Below are 17,230 nucleotides of genomic sequence, written 5' to 3'. Positions count from 1 at the left end.
GGTTCAATACCTGTCAAAAACGAAAAAAAAATGTGCTCAAACCGTAGTGTGGCAATCACTGGGCGAACTGGACGGATATTTTGACTAATTTTGTTTCCAACAACCAATTTTATCTTGCTGGTTTTCACCTTTGAGAATCTTTTCTCTAAAGCCCCGCATGGGTGGCACGGTGGCATGGTTAAAATGTCCATATGTGACAACTACGTGACTCACCAGGTATTCACGAAATCCTAAATCCGATAAATGAATACTCTGTAATTGTTTAGCTCGTTTTAAGAATTATACTCTATCGATAAGGAACCTAAAGTCAGTTGTACAGAAAGAAGGCCGCATGCAGGCCGCCTTTCGCGTGCGTCTTGGGGCGACCGTTAGATTACGACATCTTGGGGACGACGTGGCATTCCACAACGAAGCAGCCCATGGCGGGCTTGCCGGGCGGCCCCCCGGTCAGTCGGAACCGGTACATCCCGTACGGCATGATGGGGACGCTGGGGAACAGCCAGGCGATGGCCTCGTCGTTGACCTCGTAGAATTGCTGTGTCAAAAACGCAGAATCTAATTCAGACCATTTCTCCCATGACAGGCAGAAATTTTAGGTTAATGAAGAGAAAGCTCCAGAGAACAACAAAAGCGCTTGGCCGGTGACATCCTAGGAGCGGGTACCCAAGGTGTTTTATCGGTTCCTCTCCTTGTATGCACAAGAAGTACCGAAAAGACACGGACAAAAACCGTCACCCCCTCTAGTGTTGGTAGGGGTCTCCCCAAGAATGGCTGTTTTCGAGGGTTTGAGAGTTGATGGGTTCTCAAAACCGAGTTGGAAACAAGCTGGGGCCCCTCGACTCCAGCTTAGCCTACCGGTGGCCTTTCCTCGGACCTTCGGCCCTCCCTCGCATCAGACCCTACTTGGCAAGGCGCAGGTGGCCACCGCATCCGACACCCCATGAGGGGGCAACATAATGTTATCGTTCTATCATACGATATCGTGACTGAGGGCCACCCTTCTATTCAAAATATGGACAAGTCTCTTCTTTATACTCTTACCATCCAAAAAACGAGGCCCATTAAATTTGTCTCGTCCACTTGATTCCGCAAATACCCGTTTCGGTCTTGCTTCAACAACCTATTGCGACGGAGGCCTCGAAGAAGCGCGCGAGGAGTCCGTTGCATCGATTCCGACAACGCACGGACTCCTGGACCCCTTCCCTGATCGGGAAACTGGCAAAGTCGGGCCCGTTGAACCCCCTTGGGACCACTTGTCAAAAAGGTCTTGGCGAGGCCTATAGAAAACCGCAATAAAATTTTTCATTTAGTCGACCCCCTTTTTCCAAGATACTGATCGGACTATTCCCACCCCCGGATGAGTCTTTCCCTGGACTAACCCGAATCAAATCTACCTATCTTACCCCACACAGTGTGTAGCTTGCGCAGAAACTGTCAGACCAGATTCCTTCTTTGACTGACGGAGTTTCAAACTCATCCGACGGCGATACTGTATTCTGTTTGTGAAGCGGTCGGAATGAAGTTGTCCCTGCCATTTGAGTCTCTAACCTGAATCAAATCCACCTTTTACCCTACACACACAGTGTCCGTTCAATTTTCCTACCGGTGGAATACTACACGGCGTTTTGTCGCTCCTCGGCAGTTTGAGGACAACGTTCCAGAATTCTGGGATCTGCTTCTTGATCGTAGTGCAGGCACCGTTGGGAAACTTGAAGACAAAAGCGTTCTGCTTCCACTGGTTGTTCGCCCGCGCGTCCATGATGATATTCACCTGGGTCATTAGATTAAGAACATCCTATACGAAATGCATTTCTCATACAAATTAGAAGTTGGCGGAAAGAAAGGTGTTTGCGGTAAACGGTGCAAATTGCTAATAAAGGATAAATGTCAGTCCGTTAAGGGGGCAGTAGCGTCTTTTGCACGTGTTTTGACGATTTTTGAACCTCCTGTTTAGACGTTAATATAAAGATAAGTATGAATGCCAGAGGCAAACGGCAGGCACCATTTGAAAGATAAAAGTTTTTACAACATTTTCAAAAAAAAATATTTTGTTTTAGCATTGAATTAGGATGTTTTGTGTTCTATGCAAAAATGGTCTGCAAAATTACATGGTGTCACTGCGCGCACGATTGCAGCCAAAGTTTTTAACTTTTTACCAATCGGTAAAATGCATCTGAAAAAGCATGAAATTGCCCATAAAATGACCCTTGGGTTTCAATATTGGGCAAGAAAAACTATTGAAACGCTCATCTTCAACTTAAGATGGAAACGAACCACATTTTTTCTGGCCCAATATTAAAACCCAAGGGTCATTTTATGGGCAATTTCATGCTTTTTCAGATGCATTTTACCGATTGGTAAAAAGTTAAAAACTTTGGCTGCAATCGTGCGCGCAGTGACACCATGTAATTTTGCAGACCATTTTTGCATAGAACACAAAACATCCTAATTCAATGCTAAAACAAAATATTTTTTTTTGAAAATGTTGTAAAAACTTTTATCTTTCAAATGGTGCCTGCCGTTTGCCTCTGGCATTCATACTTATCTTTATATTAACGTCTAAACAGGAGGTTCGAAAATCGTCAAAACACGTGCAAATGACGCTACTGCCCCCTTAAACGCCAATTGACATCGAACTAAAGCCAACGTCAGTGTAAACTTCAGCTTAAATTGCAGAAAGCGCATGCCACCTTTTTAAATTGATTCCGGATGAGTTTAAAGGGAATCTCTAAACTTAAAGTATCCAATTTGAGTTAATATATTAAGATAGTCGCCAAAGATGATCCAAATCATTAGATTCACTCATATCATGCAATATAATAAAACATCCGATTAGAGATAAAAGTGTAAACCAACCGACCCCACTCCTAAAAGCCTTCGAAGCACTTGCTTCATAGCTACAAAGAAAATGAAGGCGTTGTAGAATTGCTTCGTATTATGAAGAAATGCTTAGTATTACGAAGGATTTTGCTTCATAATACGAAGGATTTTGCTTCATAATACGAAGCATTTCTTCGTAGGTTTTACAATGCCTTCATTTTCTTTGTATTACAAAGCGATTCTTCGTAGAGTTTTTACTGTGCCCTGTTGTCTTAAATTCGCTGGAATATAGATAACCGAGTCTAAGCCCACATGACTCATTCATTGAGAGAGATAATGCCATAATTCGGCATCTTACTACCTAGTTATACAAAAGAGAGAACTCGAAAAATGTACCAGAGCAGTGTACAATATAAATGCAGACCTCAGCTCCGGTGACATTGTCTCCAAATTCCACTTTGTTTGGGAGTAGTAAACATGACTCCGTAGTCAGTTTCATCGTAAATACTTTTTCATCTACAAAAAACCGCTAAGAAGTGAAATAAATCTCTTAAATATATTAGGTCTCATGCTTTTATTGTAAATAAACATCTGCATCAGACAGTTGTTCCGTTTTATTTTTTCCTGCAAACATTAATTAATCTTTTTGTTTTACCACAGAATTGAATAACGGTGAGTTATCCCTTTTTTCGCTTCATACCAATCAAATAGCACTTACCCAACTTCCATCCGTTAAACTGGGACCTGTGGCATTCACCCAGCCACTTATACGTTGCAGCTCACTGGGCTTGGCAGGATTCCAGTGCGTGGTCTTCAAGTTCCAGTACCAAGTATTTTCACTATCACACATGTAGAATGTGTCTGTGTAAACGATGTATTTTCCCTGAACAATGGAAAAGAACTCCCTTGGTGGTAGTTGCCTGAGCGAAGTAAATTGATGTAATGGTACGCTGAAACGAGCGGAATAATGGCTCATGTGATTCCTTGAAAATAAGTTGTTGCACAAAGTTCAGACTTTCCATGGCTCAAAGACGCGGCAAAGGTGGAAGCATTTTCAGCCAAGGTTACCAATGGAACGGCGGCGAGCGGAGCACGAGGTAAGGGGGCAACCACTCAAGAAATCCTGTGTCCACTGCACCGAAAAACCAAACGTGGTCTAGACCACACCCCTGGTGTGGTCTAGACCACGTTTGGTTTTTCAGTGTGGAACCCTAATCTTGGGAAATCCGAAATGTTTCCCCGAAAAGGAAAAAAAAAACAGGCAGATTTTGGGCGTTAAATTGGACGAGATCTTGCGAAATCCGACGATATCTCCTGTCTTAAGGGGCAGTGGCTCTTTATGCACGTTTCTTTCTTTTTCTTTTTAGGGGTTCCCAAGAACCCCTATTGTCCGAGGTCCGTGGATTCTTTCCCCCCCCCCCCCCTCCGATTTTCAAATAAACAACTCTAAACTATTTCAACCATGAAAAAAACGAAAATTCCAATTTTTTTCGAAAATTCATCGTGGAAATTTTCCGTAAACGCGAAAAACATAAATTTGCAACAATCGAAAACGAGAACCGTTAATGATATGAAAAAATGGTTCAAATAAAAAATGTGCCACTCCTCAAAACTAAACCTCCTGGCTCATCAAAGTAACAAGAAATCATATATGTTCTGAGCAAATGGTCAAAACATGAAAAAAAAATCTCCATGGCAACGGCATGGTCCCATCGTACCACCCGTCAAAATTTAAAGTCGCCCATTAAAAAAAATCTAAACGCCGTGAAATTCGAAAATGCTAATGCTAACACATTGCACGGTGTCTCAACGTTGGAACATCTTTAAAGTCTGTCACTACTAAAAAGTTCGTAGCAGAAACGACACATCAAATTAATTTTCGTGGGTTGGCACCAATATGCTTGCCGTCTGCGCCCTTTCGAAAATCGCGAGGCTGAAAGAACGAACAGGCGCTCATTGAAACTGCCCCTCCATTGTTGCTGAGGTTGGATTGTTTGGCATGCTCTCAAAGGCTGCGGTTGTCTTGTCATGTTTTCCTCGATTTTCAACCAGTTATGGAAACGGGAACACCGTGCAATGCGATTAGCATTGGAATTTTTTCATTTTTTCGATTTTGGTGCTTGGACCTTCAAAAAAAGACTTGCATGAATGCTAGAGACGAACGGCGGTGACCATGTAAAACATCAAACTTTTTACTACAATTTAAAAAAAATATTTTGTTTTAGCATCAAGTGAGGCATTTATATGAAGCACGTAAAAAGGTATCCAAAATTATACATGCTGTCATGCCATCTAGGCTAAAACGTACAGACTTCCCAAATGGCAGGACCTTACCCTACCATCCAATATTGTTCCTCGAGACACTTTTCGACTCAACGCATCTCTTCTTACCGCATACGAGTTAATTGCCTTTCCCGCCTTGCTGTTGGCGATGTGTGGTCCGAAAACAAGTCCGAGGATCACACCAAAGACGACACTCTTGCAGCCATCACGGACTTCTCTCTGCGACATCGCTGCACTGAAATCAGAGCCATTACCTTCGATACACTGAAAAACCAAACGTGGTCTGGTCTGGACCACGTTTGGTTTTTCAGTGTAGGAGAGGGATTCTCGTGTTTCGGGGTAGTTCCGTTTCATTTGGCTCCTGTGTTGATAGGGCCATCCCCACGTTCTCTCGAACCATGTTACCGACTTTCAAAAGAAGCATGCTGTGTGAATGTCTTCGAAGGTTGAGCTAAGCGCCCGTAGAGCAGTGAATCTCTTTTTTTCTCGATCGACACACGGATCTTGCCTTCGAACGCACAAAGGATTTGGAGTCGTACCTCAATTGTCTTCTAGTCTCAACCACAAACAAAACGTGACATGAGCGTTTTGTCACCGTCCTGGTATAATTTTAGACAGATTCTTTTGAAAAGAATTCAACGTACCTGACCACGACTGCGTTAAGACAGACGCGGTGCCCTATTGGACAATACAGTAAGTGCTCAAACAGATGACATTGAACCAAGCTGCCACTCAAACGTCCACCATAATCGATGACATCTGACAGAAACACGGAAGCGAGAGTGACTATCACCTTCTCCAAACTTGGTAGCGGATGTTGTGTCTGTCACTGTCACAAGTAGCGTGTGGCTTGCCCAGAAGTTCAGAAAAGGGGAGGGGGGGGGGCGATATTTATGGTCAACTTTTAAGCGAAATGTAAAGCCAACTCTTTCCCTCTTCTAAGGCCCGTACCGTCTTATTTATGAAACCAAGTGGGTCTGGACTTCGGGAGTTGCCCTCACCGGACCTTAAGGGGGCATAAGCGCCATTATTTTTTAAAAACTCGATATTTTGTTTTTTGTCCAGGTTTCATATTCTGACAACCCTTTTCAAGAATGTGACAAGCTTTTGCGGGAATTCGCTACCGTTTAGGCTCCTCCAGAGTCATTTATGTAAATTTATTAACACAGGTTAGGTTAGGCACGTTCAATCTTTAGGCCGTTTTTCTCAATTGTGTATTTTCAGTGCTTGCGCGCAGGATTTTGAGAGAACAGTCTGATTTATCGCCATGAAAATTTGGTGGTCGGCCCCTCAAAATGAACCTTGGGTTTCGGGATTAAAGCAATGTAACGTTTTTTTTCCACTCACTGAGTACACACTTTAAAGTGTACACACTTCTAGGTGCTTAGGCAAGTAGACACCTAGAAGTGCATGCTTGTAAGCACGCACCTAGAAGTGTGTACTGAGTACACACATAGATTTTGTGTGCACTTTGTCTTTAAAACAATCCTTGAAGAACCCTCTTTTCATTAATAATAAGTGTTTTTTCCCCACGACGAACAGACGGACTCTGTAACAGTTGGAACTTCGTCAAAATTTGACCACAAAATGATGTCAATGGCGCTACTGCCCCCTTACTTTGAATGTTTTATAAGTTCTTCTCCATGAATGACTAAAAGTGTAAGACAGATATTTATAAGGATTTATGTATGACACTGGACAATTGACCCTTGTTTGTTTGAATGTTTGAAAATAGGCCTTTCCGGGCTTAGCTTCTTGTGCAGTGCACCCGAATCTGGGGCACTCCCCTTAGCAACACGGTACAATTTCTTCATTGCTTTCAAAATCCGACTTCTGTCGTAGTTCAAATCTATTTAGTCACAAAATCTTGAACAACTAGTCAATCCGAGCCAATCACCTTAATTTAGACCCAGCAGGTTATTTGAACCACGGTTGCCTAGAGTCAAACATGCCGTATGGAACGATTTCATTGCGCACTGGTAAACCATCACGCAAAAAAAACGGCTTGACAAAAAAAGTAATGCCAAAAGTCAACGTGACTCCGAAATTCACGCCAAGTTTTGGCGTGAATTTTCTGTCATGCCGGATTTTTGCCCGACCTTTCTTATCACACGCAATGTAGGCACAAATCCACACGGTACTTTTACGCCAAATGACGGTGTGACGCACACGTCTCAGGGCTGTTAAAGTTAATTTGACGATTAACGAAGTTAATTAACTCCGTTACAGAAAATCAACGAATTAACGTTAACTCGTTAGTTTTATCCAAGGGCCTTAACGTTAACGAGTGAAGTTAATTTTGTGCGTAAACTTTTTAACGTCGCTGAAGTTAAAAACGTTCCTCTTTATGTTCGATTATGGCCGAAATTTTGGCAAACTGCTGGAAAAAATGTGTCTGAAACGCAAGAAAATCGACGAAACATCCATTTCAATTAATAGTTTTATCAAATTTGCAATTACTTTAAGTTTGGTAAAATTATAACTTTTCAAAACTCTCAGAACTCTACCGGTTGCTAAGATGCACCAAAGCGTGGAAATAAGTTCAACGGCGTTAACACGTTAATTTAACGTTAACTCGTTAACAAGTTCAACAGAGCCTTAACGTTAACGAGTCCGTTAATTCGGTTCGGTTAACGGGTCGACTTTAACGCGTAGCACTGCACGTCATGCCGATTTTAGGCGTGAATTTTCTGCCACGCCAGCTATTTGGCAATGTGTCCAACCATTCAATTTTCAGTGCCTTTTCTCAAGTTCAGGCCTGTTGGAATCCGATACTGTGGTGGTTCAAATTCATTTGGGCACAAAATATTGGACAACTAGTCGGCCCCTTCATTGAAGACAGCAGGCAATTCGAACATTTCTAAATGTTCGGGACGGGCCAAAGTTGCGATGTGTATGGCCAGGCTACTTTTCCTGTTACTTTTATGGTCGTTTGGGACCAAAACTACTGAACATTTTTATATATTTCGACCAAATTGGGAGGGGTTGCCGTTAAGCCGGGGCAATTTCGGCGGGATCCACAGAACTAACGGTGATGACAGGACTTTTGTCTGTCATTGTGGCCCACCACCGTCAGTAGACAAGTCGTTGTGGATCGCGGCCTGCGTTTTAAAATGAATGCAACTAACCCCATCACGCGGTGATAGCCTCGAAGCAGTTAAGGGGGCAGTAGCGTCATTTGCACGTGTTTTGACGATTTTCGAACCTCCTGTTTAGACGTTAATATAAAGATAAGTATGAATGCCAGAGACAAACGGCAGGCACCATTTGAAAGATAAAAGTTTTTACAACATTTTCAAAAAAAAATATTTTGTTTTAGCATTGAATTAGGATGTTTTGTGTTCTATGCAAAAATGGTCTGCAAAATTACATGGTGTCACTGCGCGCACGATTGCAGCCAAAGTTTTTAACTTTTTACCAATCGGTAAAATGCATCTGAAAAAGCATGAAATTGCCCATAAAATGACCCTTGGGTTTCAATATTGGGCAAGAAAAACTATTGAAACGCTCATCTTCAACTTAAGATGGAAACGAACCACATTTTTTTTGGCCCAATATTAAAACCCAAGGGTCATTTTATGGGCAATTTCATGCTTTTTCAGATGCATTTTACCGATTGGTAAAAAGTTAAAAACTTTGGCTGCAATCGTGCGCGCAGTGACACCATGTAATTTTGCAGACCATTTTTGCATAGAACACAAAACATCCTAATTCAATGCTAAAACAAAATATTTTTTTTTGAAAATGTTGTAAAAACTTTTATCTTTCAAATGGTGCCTGCCGTTTGTCTCTGGCATTCATACTTATCTTTATATTAACGTCTAAACAGGAGGTTCAAAAATCGTCAAAACACGTGCAAAAGACGCTACTGCCCCCTTAAAAAGTGTTTGGAATGCCCAGGGGGCCGGTTTCAGAGTAACTCGGAAACCAAGGTCGCCCACGACGGGCAGCTCGTGCAGAATGATGAATAATGCTTGTTAAGCTAGACAAATATTTGCCATTGAAAAAAGGGTTTTGCGGCACTATGTAATACAGGCATTTCGATATGTGCTTATCACGATGAGAAGCTCCTGACAAAACAAAGTGACTTCACGGAATCCTAGAAGCCACGAAGTAGATTTCATTTGGTTCATTCTACAGAAATGTTCCAGTTTGATGTCCGTGCCCCTTGGTGACGAAACTACTCTTTATAGAGAAACGCGGTTTGCGCAATGATATGGCGCTGTGCTTCGAATTGATCCAGTACTGGGTTAGAAACTTCCTGAGGTTTTCAGGTGGCTGTAGCCTCCGGCCGGAAGGTGCAGAGTGTAAACTCCTTAGCTGTCCTCACTGTAAGAAAAATAATCGTTATATTACGAACCATACTACAGTCAACTCTGGTTAGCTGTCCCGGTTTTGCCGCTGGTACTCAAGTTGTCCCTACCACCTCGGCTCGGCCAGCGCGGCCCGATACAGCCGGGACCGAGGGTCCGGCCGGCAAGGGATTACCGGCGGCTTAATCCGCTCGCTTGTGGCATATTCCAGTCGAAATAATAAAACTTTTTCTATACAGGTTTCAAACAATCTTTTAACAGAAACGCATAGATGATTAAAAAATAGCAAAGGGTAAAAAAAATTGCACCCTAAAATTCGAATTTTCACCTCGGCAGGGGAGGATCTTTCCTGTCACCCATGATCGTGTAGAAACCCTAATCTTGACAAAAGCACCCAAAATAGGTCAAAGTAGAAAATTAAAAAATAGTGTTTTTGATTTTTCTGGCTTATAAGGGAAGGTGGGGACCCATGTATAACTTTTTTTTGTTTTGAGAGTCAAAATTTTGGTTTTGGGCATAAATCAAATGTTTTGGGTCAGAAGCGTGAGTTAATCTTTCTTCCTCTTCCTTCTACAAGGGCCAACTGAATTTGTTCATGTATCTTATCTGGTTTTGGATAGAAGCACAATCTACTAAATGCGTGTATTTGATACATGGGACCCCATGTATCACAGCTATTTTCTTCAAAAATAACTTTTTAAAAAGGACAAATTATGCAACATTTCCTTGCAGCATTAATTTCTACAATATGTTTATAAGTTTGACCGAGTTTGACCATTCCTAAGGTAAGTTGAGGTCAAAGAGAGAAGGTGAAGATTCATGTATCACAAGTGGGGGGACCCATGTATCACTCTATTTTTGGTATTTGTTTAATGGCAAAATGTAACTAAACTGTAACACCTGTCGCCTGTCACTCTATTAAAAAATTGCAATGATTACAGCTCAGGCATTAAAACAGGAAAATTTCCGTGATTAATTTGCCCTAACATAATATTTGAGTGATACATGGGACCCCAAAAAATGTGATACATCGGTCCCCACTTGTCGCAGCATTGGACATCGCGGTGTACTGCCAGAACCTATGCTCGGATGTTGCTGTTCGGCACTGCTAATAGTTGTCAAAGCCCTTCCGCACACTCCCACATCAAAAAATTGCGACAATGTTTCCATAGCAGGAAGCTGATAAAAGATATTTGAAGAAATTTCTTTATTACTTTCCCTCAGTTTTGGGGACCAAAATTTTCACTTAGTCACGCCGCCATGTTAGTTGGAGATTCAAGGTCACATCCTTCCATAAAATGAAGCTCTCTAGATGGTGTTTCGATTCCGCACCACGTGACTCGCCTCGCGGGCGAAACTGAAATTTAATACGCCGTGATACATGGGACCCCGTGATACATGGGTCCCCACCTTCCCTTATGGAATTGTTGGTGCTAGGGACTATAAAGTAATTGTTTATAAGAGTAAAAGAAGTGAAATGAGACGTACCAGGGTCAAATCCAAGGTGGAGTATTTTGGGTATGAGAGTTTCGATGAATTCGACAAAATTGCTCGAGTAGGCCAAACCAAGCAACGTACAAAACTTGGCCTACCACCATTTTTCTTCTTTTTTATGACTAGAAAGAAGAAACATAAGCCAGAACTACGCAGACAACTTTTACCATAAAAAAAAAACAGAAAGCGACATTTTTACGCTAAATTAGTCACATTTAGAAAAATGCAAATATCTCAGGTTCTATTTGAGCTAGCCAACTTTCCTTTTAGGGTTGATAGGTCCTAGTGGTACCTATTAAACCCACAAAGTTTGAACTGAATCCGTGACCCAATCCCAGATCTCAGTCCACCTTGGGGTGGAGTTACTCCTTTGCATTTGCAGTGACGATCGGTTTATAATTGATCCTTTGTGATTTTTTCGCAGTGAGCATAAAACAAACCATTCTTAAAATTACGAAGCGTTCATCGCCAAATTTGTCGTAAAATTGCGACAACTTTTTTCAGTGCCGATGCATGGTTTATTAAGTTTGCGCCTCTCGTATGTCTATGACACGGGACAATCGTTCCCGAGGGCTCTATTTTCTAGGGCACTCCCATACTTCAACCAGGGATCCTTAACTTAACATTTAACTAACACTGCTGTCATAATGTAACATAAGACAATGTTCGCTATAGGTTAAGGGTACGGACTTATTAAAGTACTTGCAAAAGTACAGGGTGAGTTTTCTCAATGTGTCAATAATTTGCAGGCAGTTTGGGCATCCCTAGGGGACCATTTTTCACCAATGAACTAGTGGGCGCAAACGTCTAGATACGGAGATAATTGGTGTTTTGAATTTGGATTTTGCGCCTACAAGGTAGGCACCCGGTGCCACTGAGGGTGGCAGGACCTGTCGAGGGGGTGTCGCGGGACTAGCAGTACTCGCGGGAGTGCCACTTACCTCGCGGAAGTATCCGTGGAATCCCGCCACCCTCGCAAAGACAGCCGTGAGATCCACTGTAACGGGGGCCACCATTACAGCCCCTTGAGACCCGCGGCAACCCCTCCCAAAAGACATTTGAAAGGTCCGCCGTGTTGTATCCGTAGAGAGATACTCCATGCTAGCTGTTTGCACTTGGCACTTGCAGATACCCCGCGCGCCAGAGTTCATGTAGTTCTTGTAACCTCCGCTTGTAGCGCTGTCAGTCATCACTCTCAGTCTGTTTTTGTCAACCTGTCCGCTCCGCTTCAGTTCCGAATAAACCACCGACTCAGCAGTACCACTCTTGTTTATTCCCGCGCCAGCCTGAACCCAACAGTGGCGACGAGGATAGAAGAAGATTCAAGAACCTTTCTTTTGTGTTTATGGCTGGTGCTTCTTCGGTAAATTCGGAACTCCGGCGTGCCTCCGGCTGCGGCGCGTTCGGTCACATCGTGGGACAAGCCAGCCCCAGCACGCTGCCCCAGTGCCCCGTGTTTGTGTACGGCCGCCATGTCCGGCGCGGATCTGAAGTTCGACAGCAAGAAGCCGGAAGAATGGGACCGCTTCCTTCGCCGGTTCCAGATTCTGCTAGACGCCAAGGGCAACATTCCCGATGCCCAGAAGAGGGGAATGCTGCTGGCCGCCCTAGACGACCGGACCTTGGACAGGCTAGAGACGTGGCTCGACCCGGTGCCCCTGCCGACCGCCACGTTCTCGGCCGTCCTCGCCACGCTCAAGACCAACCTCCAGACCAAGACGAATACCACGGTCAAATACGTCGAGTTTGTCAGTCGTCATCAACAACCTGGTGAGTCCGCTGCCACCTTTATGGAGGAGTTGACCCGGATTGTCCCCCATTTTGGAGTCGACGAAAAGGAGGTATGGGATCTGCTCTGTATGCATCAATTTGTGGCGGGCCTCTCGGACAAGGCCCTGCAGGACAAGCTGTTCGAGGCCGAGGACCTGACCATGGATTCGGCCCTCACCACAGCCGTCCAGACCGAGGCCAACCGCCGCATGGCGCAGGCCGTACGTCGCCCTGCCGACGCCGTAGTCTACCGCGTGGGTCCCCAGTCCGGGCCCGCTGCCGGCGGCTCGCGACAGCCCGTCGTGTGTTGGTATTGTGCCGAAGGGCATTTGGCCAAGGCGTGCACCGCGGATAGGGACAAACTGTACTGCTCTTTCTGCAAGACCAAGGGCCATGTGCTGGAGGCGTGCAACAAGTACAAGAGGTCGCAGCGCCAGGGCAGGGAGAAGAAGGGTCAGGGCTTCAAGAGAAACAACAACAACAAGCGCCCCTCTGGCAAGGTCGCCTCCGTTGAGAACCCCGTCAACGCCGTGCCCCAGGTTCCCTCCGCCCAGCCCTCCAACGCCGGGCCCTCGCCGACGCCGGCCTCCATCGGCGCTGTGCACGCGCCACCCGCGCGCGACTCATTTGACTTGTTGTATGGAAACCAGGGACTGTTTCAGGTGGACGCCGCGCATGGCCGCGTGGCGCCGCCCGTCATGCTTGAAGTCAAGATCAATGGGACCCCGATCTGGTTCCAAGTGGACTCGGGTGCGTGCCGCACCATCATCGGCACCCCCACGTTCAACCTGCTCGAGAGCCGCCCTGCGCTGCGCCCCAACATTACGGTGCTGCACCGCTACGAGGACCCCGTGCCCATCTCCTTCAGAGGCTTCTTCGACGCGGACGTGTGCTACCGCGGCCGCCGCCTCGTGCTCCCGCTGCTGGTGTCTGAAGGCAACGGGCCGAGTCTGCTCGGCCGCGACTGGTTTCCTTCCCTGGGCCTGGCCATCACAGGTATCAATGTTGTAACTGACTTCTCTGAAATCTACAGCATCGTCAAGGAGTACCCAACGGTGTCGTCTCCCTCGCCTGGATGCTTCACCGGCCCGCCCGTGCACATCGCCGTCCCCGCCGACGCCCAGCCCAGGTACCAGCCGTGCCGCCAAGTGCCCTTCGCCCTCACGACCAAGATGGAGGAGGCCATCGACAAGAAGGTGGCGCAAGGCGTGTGGATCCCCTACCAGGACTACCGGTGGGCCTCTGCCATCGTGCCCGTCGCCAAGAAGAACGGGTCTCTCAGGCTGTGCGCGGATTACAAAGGTACTGTAAACCCTTTTGTTTCTCCCGACACGTACCGCACGCCCACGGTGGATGAGGTCCTCAACAAGCTGTCAGGTGGCTGCATTTTCGGCGAGATTGATCTAGAAGACGCCTATACTCAGATTCCTGTTGATGAAGAAACCTCGAGACTCCTCGCGGTCAACACCATCAAAGGCTTGTTCAAGGTGACGCGCATGCCTTTCGGCGTTCGGGTAGCCTCTGCAGTGTTCCAGCGTGTCATTGACAGCTTGATTTCAAGGTTCAAGAACGTCGTGGCGTACCAGGACAACGTGTACATCAAGGCTGCTACTTGGCCTGAGTATAAACAGATCCTTTGCAATGTCCTTCAGGTCCTCAGTGACGCAGGACTCAAGCTCAACGCGGAGAAGTGCACCTGGGCTGCAACGGAAGTCAACGTACTGGGCTTCAAGATCTCCAAGCACGGCCTCCATCCCTTGGAGGACAAGGTCATCGCCATCAAGATGGCCCCAGTGCCGAAGGGAAAGGGTGAGCTGCTTTCAATCCTTGGCCTGATCACTTTCTACGGTCGCTTTTTCGAGGGTCGCGCCCACATCCTGGAGCCGCTGCATCGCCTGCTCGAGAAGGGCGCCCCCTGGAACTGGACGGAGCTGCACGACGCCGCCCTCAAGGAGGTCAAGAAGAGGATCACCAGCGACCAGGTCCTGGTGCACTACTCACTGGAGCGCCCCGTCACGCTCACCGTCGACGCCAGCCCCGTCGGAGTCGGCGCGGTCCTCTCCCACACCTTCACCGACCCCGTCAGCGGGGCCCAGGAGGAGCGGCCGATCGCCTTCGCCTCAAGGACCCTCACCCCAGCGGAGCGCAGGTACGCCCAGTTCGACCTCGAAGCGCTAGGGCTCATGTTTGGCACCAAGAAGTTCTCTCCATACCTCAGGCACAGGCACTTCCGCATCATCACGGACCACAAGCCGCTGCTGGGCGTGTTCAAGCCCAACGTGCGCATTCCCGACACTCTGTCCCCGCGCATGCTGCGCTGGGTGCTCACCATGAGTGCCATGGACTACTCCATCGAGTACAAGCCGGGGCCGTCGATCGGCAACGCAGACTTCCTGAGCCGCCTTCCGCTGCAGAGCCCCCCTGAGCCCCCGCGGGGCGCTATGTATGTGCATTTTGTCGCAGAATTCTTGAGCAACAACCCTGTGGAGGACAGCCCGCTTCCCCAGTATCCAGATCCTGCTGGAATCCATCTCCTGGAGGCCAGGGACCTTCAGGGACTCTCGGCCGCCGCCATCGCCGCCGCGACGCAGCTGGACCCTGTCCTGAGCCAGGTGCACCGCTGGACGATGCAGGGTTGGCCCCGGGACGTCCCGCCTGACGCGCGCCCCTACGCCGCCAAGAAGGAGCAACTCAGCACCATGCAGGACTGCCTTCTTCGAGGCGACCGGGTGATCGTCCCGCCCGCCCTGCGCGACAAGGTACTTGAACTCATCCATGCGACGCACCCTGGCATCGCGTGCAGCAAGGCGATCGCCCGCTCGATCGTCTGGTGGCCCGACATCGACAAGGACGTCGAGACCGCCGTCAAGGTGTGCACTCCGTGTCAGGAGGCCGCGCACCGCCCCCCAAGAGCGTACAGCTCGTGGCCGAAGGCCGAAGCCCCGTGGGAGCGAGTCCACATGGACTATGCTGGACCTTTCATGGGACACTACTTCTTGATCATGATTGACGCTTTCTCCAAGTGGCCTGTTGTCAGAGTGGTTCGTGACATGTCTGCTCCGACCCTGGTGCCCCATGTACGCTATGTGTTTGCAGACCTTGGACTCCCCAAGCTCGTCGTGACGGACAACGGAGGCTCCTTCATTTCAGAACTCTTCAAGCTCTTCTTGTCCAACAACGGCGTCAAGCACCTGTTCTCGCCCCCTTGGCACCCAGCGTCCAACGGCCTGGCAGAGAGGACGGTGCAGACCTTCAAGGGCCTCATGGTGAAGTTCGACGTGGAGGACATCCACGCCCGCGTCGCGAGGGTGCTCTGGGCCATGCGCACCAGGCCGTCGAGGACCACAGGACGTTCCCCAGCCGAGATCTGCATGGGCCGCGTCTTCAGGACTCATCTGACGCCGCTCCACCCCAAGGACCCCGTGCACGAGGACCCGCCTGCCAGGGCCAATCCATTCAAGGTTGGTCAGCCTGTTTGGGCACTCAAGTTCCGCTCTAAGGACGACTACAACTGGTTCCCAGGACGTGTTCGAGACTGCAGCGGGGCGGCTGTCTGTGCCGTCGTCCTGGACAGCGGTCATGTCCTCGAGTCCGTGCCGGTCAACCACATGCGCGCGAGGCTCGTCAAGGAGGTGCCCGTCGTCCCCCAGGACCCACCGCGCGTGCAGGAGCCCGCACCTGAGGAGCACTGGTACCCTCCGCGCCTGGCTCAGTTTGAGGACGTCGACGACGCCCCGGTGGTCCCGCCGGGCCCAAGACAGCGCGCCTGGACTCCGCCAAGGAACGTCGGTCCCAACCCCTTGTTCCAGGACCTTGACGAGTGGGACGAGCTGGAGCTGCCGCCTCCGCTGCTGCCCGCGCAGGCCGCGCCCCGGCATCTCGTGCCCCAGCAGCCTGGACTGGCTGGCCTCGACGGCGAGCATCTCCGGGACGACATGGCGCGTCGCCTGGGCGAGGTCCTTGGCCGCGCCGAACCACCCCGGAACCCCCAGCAGCCCAGGCCGCCCGTTGGTCGAGCACGGCGCTCTCTCGACGCCAACCAGGCTCTGCGTCCGCCAGGACACCAGGCACAGCCTCCGCCTGGCCCCCCTCCTATGATGTCCAGAGCCGGCCGTCAGATCCGGCCGCCTGCTCGATTTGGTTTTGAGTGATTTCTCTTGTTGTAACTTGTACAGTACTTGACTCTGTATACTATGGACCTGCCGTCTAATCTTGTAAATTTTTTCACAATGTTTCTTTTGCGCACTATTACCTTGCTGTGTAATTTTATAAATTTTGTACAACGTTTCACTTTGCGCAGTATTGCCCTGCTGTCTAGTTTGTAATTTGTACAGTGTGTTGCTTTGCGTAACCTTGCGTAATCGTGTAATTTGTAAATTTGTACAGTGTCTTGCTTTGCGTAATTGTGTAATTATTTCGTGTATCAATTGTTGTGTATTAATAATTTTGTGCAGTGTTTCTCCTTGTGTACTCTTGTTGCCCTGTTGTAGAATGCAATTTGTACAGTTCTTACCCTTGTAAATATTGCCATGCTGTATAATAATTGTTCT

The 17,230-nt window shown here is 47.8% G+C and overlaps 1 protein-coding gene across 1 annotated transcript; it reads right to left on the bottom strand.

Annotated features, from left to right (window-relative positions):
* Positions 1–267: 267 nt before the first annotated feature.
* Positions 268–5,776, bottom strand: LOC117643598. The gene is made up of 6 exons (XM_034382570.1): positions 5,748–5,776; positions 5,643–5,654; positions 5,212–5,338; positions 3,539–3,703; positions 1,604–1,771; positions 268–535 (listed from the first exon to the last, which is right to left on the bottom strand). The coding sequence occupies exons 3-6, from the start codon at positions 5,329–5,331 to the stop codon at positions 374–376; spliced, it is 615 nt and encodes a 204-aa protein (XP_034238461.1). The 5' UTR covers positions 5,332–5,338; positions 5,643–5,654; positions 5,748–5,776; the 3' UTR covers positions 268–373.
* Positions 5,777–17,230: the final 11,454 nt, after the last annotated feature.

Source organism: Thrips palmi, unplaced genomic scaffold, assembly GCF_012932325.1.
Source record: "Thrips palmi isolate BJ-2018 unplaced genomic scaffold, TpBJ-2018v1 HiC_scaffold_17, whole genome shotgun sequence".
Taxonomy (NCBI): domain Eukaryota; kingdom Metazoa; phylum Arthropoda; class Insecta; order Thysanoptera; family Thripidae; genus Thrips; species Thrips palmi.
This window is presented reverse-complemented; position numbering and strand designations above follow the sequence as displayed.

Excerpts from the sequence above, each read along its gene's own strand:
- LOC117643598 (XM_034382570.1), bottom strand. The coding sequence starts at position 5,331 with ATGTCGCAGAGAGAAGTCCGTGATGGCTGCAAGAGTGTCGTCTTTGGT. Across the intron at positions 3,704-5,211 it reads AGGCAATTAACTCGTATGCG|GGAAAATACATCGTTTACAC; the intron begins GTAAGAAGAGAT and ends TCCATTGTTCAG. Across the intron at positions 536-1,603 it reads CGCCGTGTAGTATTCCACCG|CAATTCTACGAGGTCAACGA; the intron begins GTAGGAAAATTG and ends TTTTTGACACAG.